This window comes from Octodon degus, unplaced genomic scaffold, assembly GCF_000260255.1.
Source record: "Octodon degus isolate 3935 unplaced genomic scaffold, OctDeg1.0 scaffold00155, whole genome shotgun sequence".
Taxonomy (NCBI): Eukaryota; Metazoa; Chordata; class Mammalia; order Rodentia; family Octodontidae; genus Octodon; species Octodon degus.
Genome location: NW_004524731.1, coordinates 4,350,293 through 4,364,752, shown reverse-complemented (window position 1 = coordinate 4,364,752; position 14,460 = coordinate 4,350,293). Strand labels below are relative to the sequence as shown.

General features: G+C 49.6%; 1 protein-coding gene across 1 annotated transcript in view; it reads right to left on the bottom strand.

Moving 5' to 3' along the window:
• Positions 1 to 14,460, bottom strand: part of Csmd1 (CUB and Sushi multiple domains 1) — a 1,642,653-nt gene that overhangs the window by 42,857 nt on the left and 1,585,336 nt on the right. Inside the window, exon 54 of the mRNA XM_012517218.2 lies at positions 8,268 to 8,441. Within this exon, the coding sequence (XP_012372672.2) occupies positions 8,268 to 8,441 (174 nt within the window). The remainder of the gene's footprint in view (positions 1 to 8,267; positions 8,442 to 14,460) is intronic.

Genomic DNA, 14,460 nt, shown 5'->3' with positions numbered 1-14,460 from the left:
GGGGGAGAGGAAGGGAAAGGGAGAGAGAGAGGGAGGGAGGGAGGGAGGCAGGGTGAGGGAGAGGGAGGCAGAGGGACACTGTAGAGGGAGAGGGAGAGAAGGAGAGATGGGGAGAGGGAGGGGCAGGGAGAGAGAGAGGGAGGGAGGGAGGGAGGCAGGGTGAGGGAGAGGGAGGCAGAGAGAGACAGTGGTAGAGGGAGAGGGAGAGAAGGAGAGATGGGGAGAGGGAGGGGCAGGGAGAGAGAGAAGGAGGGAGGGAGGGAGGCAGGGTGAGGGAGAGGGAGGCAGAGGGACACAGTGGTAGAGGGAGAGGGAGAGAAGGATAGATGGGGAGAGGGAGGGGCAGGGAGAGAGAGAGGGAGGGAGGAAGAGGGAGAGGGAGGGAGGTGGATGAAAATGGAAAGAGGGAGACGGAGAGGGACAGGCAGAGCCCAGGCCCACAGTCAGGCTGTGGGCAGAGTCCACAGCAGCGGCATCTCTCCGGCTGTCGCCCTCCCTGCTCTCTCATTTCTTCCCCCCTTTCCCTTCCGCCACCTTCCCATGTGCTCTCTCTCTCTCTCTCTCTCTCTCTCTCTCTCTCTCTCTCTCTCTCTCCTCTGAAGGCATCTTACAGAGTCCCTAATGCTGGAACAGTTACAGGCAACTGTGGGCTTGGACTGAGCAGCTCAGAGGCGCCAGCTCCCCAGGCATCTCCTCAGCCAGCCAGCACTGGGCAAGAGCAGATGGGGGCACATGCCTGGGGTGCCCGAGCAGCGTGAGGCAAGGCCGCCTGGGGGTCCCCGCTGTGTGGGAAAGCTGCTCGGGACTTCCTGCTTCAAGACAAGCAGAAAGCAGGTGAGACTTCAGATTTTGTTTTTACTTTTGTATTTAGTATTGGGTCTACAGGGTCTACAGGGTCTCACTACGTAGAGCAGACTCGGTGATCCTCCTGGTTTCAGCCTCCGAAGCACTGGGATTACAGGCGTAGGCCACCATGGCACAGCACACCAGGATTGTCACTGGGATTTTTAAACACTTACCTGTGTTTCTAGCTGTCAGTGAGGTATTTTTTGACACAGATTTTGCACTGACTTCATGCAGGCTCCGAAGTACAGAGCACTCCAGAGTTCACTCAGTGTTCAACCCGAATCTCACGGATGCCGTGGAAGACCACGGCAAAGCTGCACGAAGCCCGCCTTTGAGCTCCTGTGCTCAGCTCCACTCCCCGGGAGGGCTGGAAACTGTTTCCCAAGTTGCATCTGTCAGGAACATGACTCCTCTCCTGGCCATTTCCTGCCCACTGTGGAGAAGCCACTGCCACATTGCGCCATGCTGGGACCCGCATGACATCTAGGGCTGTGGCCCCGAGGGGGACAGGGCTAGGTGCAGGTGAGCTCTGTACTGGGTGTGCCACGGGATGGGCCATCCCTGCCTGAGGGTCTGGGCACCTGCAGAGGCCATGGCCTGGTCCCCAGGAGAAACAGGGACAACTGTCTGTGGACCCGTGGGAATTTAAGTGATCTCTGATCTGGGGCGTGACACCTCACTGCGGGGGCACAGCTGCACTGCAGTAAGCAGGCCCCACGCCGAGTGGGCGCTGCCCCCTCCTCCCGGGGGCACCCCAGGGCAGCTCCCAACCCCCCCGGGCCTGCGCTGGGGTCACCTTTGCAGCACTCCTGCCTGTGCTGGTACAGAGATTAAATACTGGTATGGGGATTAGAAGCGAATCCAGTTTTAGAAAATCTATGAACCAAATATTCAGCCCTACTATTTGCTTTGCGCTTATTGGTGCCTTTTGGTGACAACTAAACAGGAAGCGTTACACATGTCCCACTCCGAGGAGAACGAGCACCGTGTGAGGCTGCTGCCCACCCTGTGTGCTCAGGGTCTTCGGGCGAAATCAGTCTTATTTGGACAGTGAATGTCAGCGCCAATTGACAGGCTTCTCCTGAGTACCAATAAATAGTCGCAAGACGTCAGGTGGGCCAGGTGCACAGGTACTGTGGCAGAAAAGCGACAGCCGGCACTGAGCATCACGGATGCATCTGCGCCTCGCGATCTGGGATTACGTGAACACCAGGGCACACTGATGCACGGGCCGTCTCCTCTCCAAGTGCCCCTGCCGGGGGACGCTGTCCGGCTGACCTGCCCCGGCCAATGGGCCCTGCAGGGACTCGCCCTGCCCGGGGGGGGGGGAGCCACGGGGGTCGGGGCGCTCCTCCACCTATGACCCCACTTCTGCGCCACCAGTGGTGTTTGCCAGATCCCTTGCACATCCCAGACAACAGCAGAAATCTGAGGGTCCATCTGCGGTGAAGAAGGGCGCACGGTGGGGCAGTGGGGCCCCGGCGTCTCCCTGCTAGCATTGGCTGTGCAGCAGCTCCCAGCTGCAGGACACGCGGCAGCTGCTGCCTGCACACGTGTGGCCCTCAGGCCCGGGGTTTCCCGCTGGGCTTCTCTGCCTGTGGAAGTTACGTGTCCTTCAGGACTCGGTCCAAGTCCACCCTGCGCATGCGGCCCCCAAACAAATCCCGAAGGGAGTTCTGTCCATCCTCACCTGACCTGGCGGTGACCTACTTTGGGCTTTCTCTGTACTGGGGCACCTGTCTTTAGAGACAGCTGCTGAAATTCTGCCCCCTGGAGCTGCACTGCTGGTGTGCTCTGCTTCAGGCTCCGCAATGGCACTGCGGCCCAAGCTCGCTGCACACCACCACCAGGAGGACCATCTCTGAGTGCAGCGTCACGTTCCGACAAGGATGGCATGCAGCCATCGCTTCCTGCTGCCCAACTGTCCCCAGGACCCGGTGAGTCTCCCTCTGTGTCACCAGCCTCGCCTTCCACCTAACCAGAGGCCCAGCTGTGGCTGTCTGGGCGGAGCAGACTCGCAACTCCTCACTCGCGGCCCGTGGAACTCCCCTTACTTCTCTTCAACTATGGACTCCACATGAAGGATCTTGCCTATCTTACTATCCTTCACATGCCACTTGGTGGTTCTTGAGGAACTAAGGAGTGACACTGGGCCACCTCCAGAGGCCCCCAGGGGCGGTCCCAGGTGCCACTCCTCCCTCCGGCTCGACAGCACTGCATACACAAGGGCCCAGTGCGCGCATAGCTTGCTCACAAGCGTTCTATCCGCCCTGACTGGCCTGCAGCATATATTTGACACTGAAGATTATTACAGCACGTGTCAGAGGGGACAGGAGAAGTCTGCCTGCTCCAAATCATTCTTTCTTTGCTGTAACGTGTTTTAGTTGTGATTTATTAAGCGGTTTCACAGAATCTCTCAAACATACACACTGTACTTGGAGCAGATGTTCCAATTTTACTCTCTGAGAACTGCATGGATGGTCCAAGGTCATGCTCAGTGCGGCCTTTAGCGACTTAGCCTTCACAGTGTCATGGGGAGGTTACGGCTGCGGTAGAATCCACCCTGTGGTCATTCCGGCGCAGCAAGCGCAAGCTTCAGAGAGCAGCCACGCAGTCTCGCAAAGGCAGCGCTCCGTGCGTGGGAACGCCTCCAGCAGAGCACCCTGAGCATGGGAGACTGAGCAGAGGCACAGGGAGGGACGACAGGCCACGATGTGGTGACAAGTCTAAGGGATGTAAATGTCACCGAAGATTTGCACGGACTTTACAACAGGGGCCCTGGGATACAAACATGACACTTCTCTCTAGCGCTTGGGCTCCAGGGCAGTGAAGGCAATTGATGGGGTGGTGGAGGGACACAAGAGGACAGCACAGGGAGCACAGGACCTGGATGCTCCTGGGGGTGAGGGGCTGTGGAGCGGGGAGCACACTATCCAGCCCTCAAGAGCTCTGTGGCGCTGTGCAGTGCAGACCGATTCTGAGGATGCGGGAGACCCCTCTGTCAAGCAGCGAGGACATCCCAGGCTCAGCATGGTGCAGCTTTTATAAGAAGGTTCTTGGATGCAAACGTGCACCACTGCGTGAGCCTGTCCACACGGTATTTACAGCTTATCCCACCCGCTGTCTAAGTTCTGGAGTAGAATTCACACAAGAGGCTCCAACAAAGGAGAGATTTGGTTCTTCAACGTGAGGCAAAGAAAATTAACCTCCTCTTCTTGGATACCACTCTCCTGGTGTGGCCCCCACAGGACTCAGCTTGGGGCGGCAGGGTCCAGCCACGTGCTTACCTGCAGTGAACAAAGTCCGGGTCACTCATCTCTGCTCATGTGCATGTGGAATTCTGAGGAACGCGGGGTGCAAATGGAGGGTTTGCACAGCGTGACAGTTGAGGCAGAATTTGCACGGGGGTGCTTGGTCTGAGCTGAGACAGCTGTTGCTGGATTATGTGCTGTGATTTCATGACCTTCTCTTCATTATATATGTTTGGAATCACTTTTTTTTTTAACCTTAAGGGGAATTGTACATTAGTTTCTATTATTTGCTTAGATATTTAGTTTATCATTAAAACGTAAGAATTTCTGAATTTGTCACTGAATACCATCTTCAGTCTATTAGTATCATTACGCTCAGATGGAGGGTACAAGTGCAGCTTGGATCCATCGGCACCTCCTCTGGAGTAGCTCTTAGCTCCTCTCCAGTGACATCAAACAGACAATGAAGAGCTTTAACGTGCGATGCCAAGAAATGATGTTAGTTCTTCGGAACACGTATCTGCAGTAAGTAGAAAAATATGTTTCCCTTCTGCTCTACCTATCATCAGAGTAAGCCGCACGCTTTGGCAGCCACTTCCTGTCGGAGGGAGCAGGAGACGTCGGCTCATCCTAGCATGCTTCCTACAGGGGTGGCTCCCATGGCCCCACATCCTGCTCAGCAACAGTCCTGGCCAGGAGACTCAGCTCCCTTCCATCGTGGCCTGCAGCTTCTGGTAGGAAGGCGTTCCAACCTTCGCATTGCCGTAATGATGCTGCCTATGCAAAAGACAGCACTAAGAAGTGGCTGGGATTTCTGTGCTGCTTGCTCATGTGGTTATTTTCATTTCATCTCTGATGACTGAATGTGGCTTGTATGTCAGACACAGTTTGTGTGCGCTTTTAGGGACCCTGGCTGCTTGCACTGGTCCCAACTCATGGCGGCACTGCCTGTCGAGATGCTGTCCCTCAAACTGCATCTCATCCTCTGGAACACGCCCGCGGGAAGCTGCTCCGCTTGAAGACCAAAGGTCCCGACCGTGCCGGGCAGCTGCATCTCCTCACTGGATGATCTGCTCTTCATTTATGAGTTTTAGGCTGTTACTTTGTTTGGTTGAGTGGGGAAATTTCTTTTAGATTTGAAGCCATGGAATTATATAGAATTTTTTTTCCTGCTTTTGAAAAATCATCACCAAATGCCCCCGTGGTTAGTGCATGTGAATTCCCTCCCGTGACCGTCTTGTGTATGTCCCTCAGGTCCAGGTAATCTTGAAGTTTTACCAAGACCACTCAGCTTGCTCAAGTCAGAGACGACCACAGTGGTGGAAGTGGGAAAGGGTTATCCAATCTACAAGTTATGAAATGGAAGAAAAGTAATGATGAAATGGGTAAGCAAGAGTCTGTAAGCATCTGGAGCCACGCGGCGTAAGGCAGGGGGCCTCTGGCCTTCCTGGGCTCAGCATGGGAACCGTGTGGATGATGGGGAGCTTAGTTCACTGCAGGTTAAGTAGGAAACAGCTTCTCTCTGGGCAGAAACAGCCCAAGAAGGCAGCATTGTGTTCGACGCCCTCCTCCTGCAGCCAGACCCAAGAAAGGGGCACCAGGGCCCCCAGCGCTGCGTCGCGGGCCAGACGTCGTCTCTGCTCTGTGACCACAGTGCTTACGTCTGAGTGCAGTGTTTGCTTTTCCTCACTTTTGTTAAGTTGTACGAATCCATTACTTCTCTAAGCTTTTTGGCTTTCGTAAACAGAAGCAGTAAGAATTGACCACATGTTAAGATAAAATGCAACAGTGTCGTGTCTATTTTTAACTCACTGGCAAATAAGGTCACTCAGACATCTGGTCTCCCAGTAAGGCCCGGTTAGGGCTTGGATTGTGGAGATGCCCCGTGTGCTCTGCGGCTTATGGCTGCCAGGTGTAGGCTCAGAGCCCTGAGAGCTCCCTGTCCGCGCATCTTGCACCCGCTCCGCCTGTGGCGCCCCTCCGTCTCTACCTGCCCAGCTGTGAGCCACATGCGACGAGACAAGGTGGCTTCCCCTGGGGACACATCTGGCTGGTGACTTCACACTATCTGCCCTCCAGCAGCCGTCGCCTTGGTGGTGGAGAAACTTGCCTCACCTGGGTGATGGGTACGAGAACTGCGGCCCTGCTGGGCTCCGTGGTGGTCACAAGCCTCTGCCGACTCATCTGCACACTAAGTGCGTCCCCACTGCTTACCACGTGTGCACGTGCGTACATGGACGTGTACCACCTCTACCCCCCTTGATTCTTTTCTCCTTGTAGATACTTTGTGCCTCCTCTGGTGTTATTGGTCATGTGACACATGTAATTTCTACAACACTCTTTTCCACGTTACACTCTGGACCATTTTTCCTCAGGTGCTCAATTCCGAGCAAGTCATCTTTCCAGCGCTTTTCAGGTGCTGTGCAGCCACCGAGGCCAGGCCCAGGGGCCTCTGGAGGCTGTCTTCACACACGCCCCATCTCCCCACTGCCATCTCTGCCCTTCCAGCCGAGCCACACCGAGTAGGCAAGGGTGCAAGGGGACCCAAAGACTCAGACTGACCCAGCCCTGCAGCGTGAACCCCCGGGGCTGCACTGTGGCCTCATCAACCTCTCTCACCAGCAAGAGCAAGACCAAGTCAGGAATGCAGCCACCTTCGTGGTAGCCTAATCAAATGCCATTTGCTGTTGATCTAACCTTAGGGTTGCCATCAGAGATGACCATGTTTCAGAGCATTTTTTTTTTTTTTTTTTTTTTTGTAGTAAAGGTCTACAGGATCTCACTATGTAGATAGGATTTATAATGAACCGCCTGTGTTCAGCCTCCCAAAGAGCTGGGATTACAGGTGCATGCCACCACACCTACTGTCAGTAGCCATCTCAGGCACCGTGGAGGGGGTGTCTGTCAGGGATCAAATGCCAGCCTCTGCATCTGCCTAAGCAGGCGCTTTGCTCCACTGAGCTCCTTGGTGGCCCCGTCAGGGCATGCACTTCCTGAGCGCACTGCCACCTTCCTCAGTGCCAAGCAGCAAAGCAGACCAAGCCCACAGCGGAGCAGCCTGCAGGAGGGAGCAGCTCAGCAGCCGCAGCCTCCAGGAACAGCTGGGAGGGCACAGGACACTGTGGGGACCTCGGGAGGGACCACGCCCTCAAGGGCCTTGGGAGCTGCTACAAGCTGCAGGGTCCACACCCGACGGCAAGAGGCGAAACGTCATGTTTAACAATTGTACTATGGAAACTACCCGATACTATCTAAGATAAAACAGATGCAGAGGCCATGCAGGCAGCACTCAGAAAGCACTGCAGGACTTTAGGGTATGAACTGTTACCCGCTGTGTGGCGGGGTATGAGCACCTCCTCCCTTGGCTGGTTCTCTCTGAGGTCACAGCTTTATATCCTCTTCCTTCAAATTTCACCCACACAAGAGAACATATTTACTATGCCAGGCTTCCTAATCCTGAGCGGATCTAGCCCAATAAGATGTAGAGGTCTAGGGCCCAGGGTTGGGACAGACTAAGACATGCCGAAGGGCACAGAGAAGGTTCAGAAAGGCCCCAGCAGTGGACACACTCCCAGAGACCGTGCAGCTGGAGGCGTCTGGGCTCACCGCTGCCCTGCCAGGGGCTCTTCATGGTTGCCATGTATTTATTCAGAGCAGGGTCACTGCAAATGTCTGCAACCCGCCACACATTCTACACAGTATGCATGAGCATCTTAGGGAGGGCAGGTTATTGGGGAAGCATTTTGTTTTCCATAACTCCCTGTGCTTGCTCAGATTTCAGCTGACGTCACGCAACTTCTTGACATGGTATTTAAAATGTATCAGTACACATTTGTGATTCAGAACGACCATTTTCATTGTGGGTATCTGGCACACAAACAGGACATATCTTAATTCTTTTCCGCCCCTCCCCCTTCTCTGCCTTTCCTGGCCTCCACCCCATTCCTGGAAGGCCTATTTCCTGTGGTCCTTTTGACATCCGCATCTATGCATCCATCTCTGTGAGAGTTTTGGCTGCAGTCATACTATGAGCTTCTATGGAACAGTTCGATGTCCATAAAGCAATATATGACCTTTCCTTATTGCTCCGATTAGAAATAATGTCCTTCCACATCTACCAGGAAGCCATGTATTCCAGGCAGGAAGCCAGAGAGTAGTGAATCAACTTACCCAGACACCGTGTTTCAGAGCCGCTCCACAGCCCGTTGGCCAAGCACTCCCGGACATGCGAGCCCACCAGGGTGTAGCCCGTGTTGCAGGTGAAGATGGCAGTGGCCCCGTACACCATCAGCGTCCCGATCTTGTTACCATTTGGGGGGAAGGACAGGCTCCCGCACGAGATCACTGGAGAGGGAAAGAAGTGGACATTGCTTCAAACTCCAGGGCTTAAGAACAGGACAAAAGATCTTGAGTATTAATATTCCGTAGGAGACCAGGCAGGGAGGCTTGCTCCGGCTGAAGTGCCCGACCATCTCGGAAGTTCAGTTCTCTTCATCTCGGGTCAGGAGCGTATCCCAGAGCGTACCTGTCCCTGCCATCACCCACCACTTTCTCACCTTCATGGGTAGTTTCTTCATAGAAATCACACAGTCTACACACACACCTATTAGACAAGGTGGCCACAGCTCACCTGCCTGTCCATCACCTATCTTATGAGTGACACCATTGCTGGGGCACCCTGGACCCCTCAGGAATCTGGTAGTGGTAACCCTGTTTGCCAGTCGGTTTGGTAAGACTAGGTAGGTACTATGGCATTAAGATGTGCAACTTCAGATGCAAGAATTTGATGGGTCTGTGTTTCCTAATTTGTGGGGAGCATGAAGCCCTGACTGCAAAGGACACGTGGAGCCTCAGAAAGTGGTTTGGTTTGTACCAAGCTTCACCGCATCCATTTGTGGGCAGGGCGACTGTGAGTCCCAAAGGTGCACCTGATGGCCCCACACAGCCCTGCACTGTGTCCACCGTCAACCACTAAATCACTGCATTAAGAGGACACATTAGAGGTGGTGGACACCACGTATGCATCTCCGCTTTGGCCCCATGAACACTTCAGCACAAAGTGACCCACAATCTCTTTGAGGTAGAAGATCCCCACTTAGGGGGGCACCAGCCCATAACAGCAGAGTCCTGAAAGCCATGGTGGCATGAGAGAGGCCATGTGCCGTGCTGCGAGGGCAGTCAGCCCTGAGTCCTGCTGTGCAGCTACAACAGCGGCGCAGGTCAGAGAAGCACAGTGACGGACCCAGAGGCTGGCCGCAGGGGACCCAGGTTCCACGCCAGCTTCACACACCCCGGCGAGGAGTGTGGCCAGTGTCCCAAGTCTACAGCCCTGGGAGGGGGGAAGCAGCCACTTCCAGGTGGGACTGAGCACCGACTTACCACAAGGGGTGAGGTCAGGGTGCAAGGCCATGGCCAGCCGGGTCAGCCAGGTCAGTGACAGGGCCATGAAACAGAGGGTGTGGAGTGTGCAAACCCTCTGGCAAAAATCCAAGCCCGGCGAGCTGGGTGCACAGGACCCCGACCCCACCCAGCTGGGAAGCCGCTCCTCCTCTAAGACGGGAGCACAGCTGGTCTTAAAATGGTCAGTCAGTCACGTACCATGGAAGGTCCGGGAGCGCAGCTCTGAGTAAGCCTTGTGGCTGCGGAAGCCTGTGTGGTGGCAGCTCTGGTCCTTCACGGGGCAAGATCCGTGCGTGCGGATCCTGTGGCGAGGCCAGAGAGTGCAAGCGGGATGCGGATCTGTGTGGTCTGCTGCGCGCTCTTCTCTACGCATGCTCGCAAACACAGCACACACTTCACTGTGAAGTCTGGTATTTCGCGATCTTTTTGTAGCCATCTAATTATATGAGTAGCATTCTCAATTTGGGGCCTGTCAGTAATGTGCTGAGGAGTAGAAGGCTAAGCACGCTGGGTGGCCAAAGCGCCTGCGCGGCTGCATCTACTCTGACTTCCGAGCTATTTCCAGACCCCCCTCTATTGAGGTTTACTCACTTGCAGAGAACTAATGAGCAGGCTTGGAGCCTCTCAGCAGCTGGGCAATGCGACATCAGGCCCAGAGTTTCCTTTGGTAGAAAACCCAATTCGTTATGGAGGATGGGGCAAACACCTTTTGGGCAGGCCCAGTTAATAGGACCGGAGAGCCCGCTGTTGATGCCAAGGACAAGCTCTGAGGAGGAGAAGGCCTGCTTTCCATGCTATTTTTTGCATATAAGTTTTCAGAAACAAATTCATTAGGCTTTCTTTTCCCCTCCCATTAAGAATGCATTTGTGGCCCACTAGAACTCCCTGGACCAAGCCCAGGCCCACCCCGTATGACCTTCCGCCACGCTCTTGGGACTCCTCCACCCCTGCAGAGCCAGCCCAACCCTAGGCCCGACGAGTGCGTGTGAGAGCTTCTGAGCTCCCCTGCGCCTGCTGGACTTCCCCGGACCAAGTTCAGGCTGCCGTGAGTGAGACTTTCAGCTATGCTCTCGGGATCCCTCCACCTCTCCAGAGCCAGTCCAAGCCCAGGCCTAGTGAGTGCTTCACCAAAGCTCTTCACCAAAGGACAGAGCACAGTGCTATACAAAATGATAAAGAGAAGGAGCAAATTGCAATCTCAGGCCCCAGGCCTACCCAGAACAAGTGCAGAGGACACCAGCACAGAAGGAATTGGGAATCGCACAGCAGAAATGTCTGAATCAATAGTGTCTGAAGGAAAGAATCAACTGCGGCATGGTATAGAGGAACTCAGATCAGACATAAGCTCTGAAATAAAAGAAATCTCTGAATTAATAGTGTCGGAAGTAAAGAATCAAATGTAGAAACATATAGAGGAAATCAGATTAGAAATAATCTCTGTAGTAAAAGAATTAATAACTGCTTCTCAAGAAGACACTGATTTAAAAAAAAGAGATTAGAAAAATGATGGATTCCTTTAATGAGCAATACTGGAAAGAAATAGATCACATGAAGCAGAGCCAAAGAGATACAGAGGAACTTAAAATCTCAATCACAAGCTTGCAAAATTGTTTGAGTGAGAGTGAAGATAGAGTTTCAGATCTTGAAGATGCCATTGTAGCTAGTGAAAAGGTAAGAAAAGATCTCTTAAAAACAACCTGGATGCAAGAAAAAAAATTCATCACTTGCAAGACGATGCAAAGATGAACAACGTAAGACTAATAGGCATCAATGAGAAATGAGTTAATACACATTATATAAAAAGGATATAGGCAAAAATAATAGTAGAAAAGTTCCCAAATATGAGGAAACAATCTGACATTCAGGTAACCAAAGCACACAGAACACCAAATAACTTCAACCCACTTAAAAACACACTAAAACATATAATGGTCAAGATCCCAGACATCCAGTACAAGAACAATATACTGAAAGCCACTACAGAAAAGAAACAGATCACATTTAAACAAAAACCCATCAGAATAATGGCAGAATTCTCTTCACAAACCATAAAGGCAAGAGGAGCTTGGAGCAGAGTACTTCAAGTCCTCTATGAAAACAAATTCCAGCCCAGACTACTATACCCAGCATGGAGAAGCGAAATTCTTTGATGACAAGGAACAACTAAAGAATTTCAAGATGTCAAAGCCAACCCTACATAGACTACTAAAAGATGTTCTACAAAGGGACCAAAATGATCAGAACTCCATGAACGATAGCAGAAGGAACCTACTAAATATGGCAAACAAACACAAGAGAAAAAAGAGTAAACAACAACAGGTAAATAACACATCAATTGTAAGTCAGTACATCTCAATTATAACCATCAATGTAAATGGACTCAATTCACCAATTAAAATAAATACAATAGCATAATGGATTAGGAAACAAAATCCAACAATATGCTGTATACAAGAAACACACTAAACTCACAAAGAAATTCATAGGCTGAAAGTCAAAGGATGGAAAAGAATACAACATGACCCAGCACCTCAGAAAAAAGCAAGGGTAGAATCCTGTTCTCAGACAGTCTCAACTTCACACCAAGAATGATCAAGTGAAATAAAGAAGGCTACTATATACTGGTTAGGGGAAAAATTAAAGAGGAAGAGGTAACACTCATAAATATGTACGTACCAAACTTTGGAGGACCCAACTACATAAGACAAATCTTAATGGACATGAAAAATCTAATATCCAATATCAGAATCTTAACAGGAAACCTTAACACCCCCTTATCTCTAAAAGACAGGTCAAACAGACAAAAAATTAGCAAAGAAGTAGCAGAACTGAACTATAGCTTGGAACAAATGGACAGAGTGAACATATACAGAGTGTTCCACCCAACCACAGCTGAATACAATTTTTTTTCAGCTGCACATGGGTCATTTTCTAAAACAGACCACACGCTAGTCCATAGGCCATGCTTAAGTATATGCAAGAACACAAAAATTATCCCATGCATATTATCTGACCACAGTACAATGAAAGGAAATAAATGACAAAAGAAACCAGAAAGACCACATAAATACATGCAAATTAAACAACACTCTACTCAGCAACCAATGGATCACAGATGAAATTAAACAAGAAATTCAACAATATCTACAATTCAATGAAAATTCAAGCACAACTTATCGTAATTTATGGGATACGATGAAAACAGTTCTCAGAGGGAAATTCATAGCTATGAACTCACATATTAGGAAAACAGAACAGGAACAAATAAACACCCTGACATTGCACCTTCAATATCTAGAAAAGGAAGAGCAAACCAAACCCAGAGCCAAAAGACAAGAAGAAATCATAAAGACTGGAGCAGAAATTAATTCAATTGAGACGAAGAAAACAGTTCAAATTATTAACGAATCAAAAAGCTGGTTCTTTGAAAGACTAACTTAAATTGATAAGCCCTTAGCTAACCTCATCAAAAAGAGGAAATAAAAAATTCAAATACAAGCAATAATGAATGAAAAGGGTATAATTACCACAGACCCAGTGGAAATTCAGAAGATTATCAATAACTACTTTGAAAATCTTTACTCACACAGAATAGCAGACACAGAAGAAATGGACAGATTCCTGAATCAACAAGATATAACAACTCTCAATAACAGCCAATGAAATACGAAATGTAAAAAAAAAAAAAACAAAAACAAACAAAAAAAAAAAAACCTACCAACAAAGAAAATCCCAGGTCCTGATGGATTCACAGCTGAATTCTACAAGAAATTTACAGAAGATATAATTCCTATACTCCCCACATTCGTCAATGAAATTGAAAAGGGAACAGTTCTCCCAAAATCATTCCTGGAAACAAGTACTATACTGATACCAAAACCAGGGAAACATGCAACAAAAGAGAGAACTAGAGGCCAATTTCCCTCATGAACATAGATGCAAAAATCCTCAATAAAATCCTAGCATATAGAATACAGCAAATCATCAAGAAGATTATACACCCTGACCAGGTAGGATTCATCCTAGGAATGCAAGGATGGTTCAATATATGCAAATCTATAAATGCAATGCATTATATCAATAAAGCCAAATCTAAGAACCATACGATCATCTCAATTGATGCAGAAAAGGCTTTTGACAAAGTCCAACACTCATTCACGTTCAAAGTCCTACAGAAAATTGGAATAGATGGCCTCTACTTCAATCTGATAAAAGCTATCTATGACAACCCAAGGGCTCACATAATTCTAAATTGGGACAGCCTGAAATCTTTTAGTCTCAGATATGGTACAAGACAAGGATGACCTCTATCACCACTCCTATTCAATACAGTTCTAGAATCATTACCTAGAGCCATTAGATAAGGGAGAGAAATAAAAGAAATAAGAATAGGTAAAGAAGAAGTTAAATTATCACTATTTGTAGATGACATCATACTTCACTTGGAAGACCCAAAAAACTCCACCAAGAAGCTACTGGAATTGGTACACAAATTCAGGAGAATAGCAGGATACAAAGTCAATACTCAAAAGTCAATAGCATTCTTCTACACAGATAACACTAAGATGGAAATTAGAGAAACAATATCTTTTACAATAGCACCACAGAAAATGAAATACTTAGGAATTAATCTAGATAAAGAAATCAAAGATCTTTTCAAGAAAAATTACAGTACTCTGAAAAAAAGAGATTGTAGAGGATTTCAGAAAATGGAAAGATAGTCTCTGCTCCTGGATAGGAAAAACCAACATTGTGAAGATGGCCATACTCCCAAAATTCCTGTAGAGATTTAATGCAATCCCTACCAAACTACCACCAACATACCTCATAGACCTAGAGAAATCATTCCTAATATTTATTTGGAACCAGAAAAGACCTAGAATACCAAAGGCAATCCAGGGCAATAAAGACAAGGTAGGAGGCATTACAATTCCTGACTTGAATATTTATTTATTTATTTATT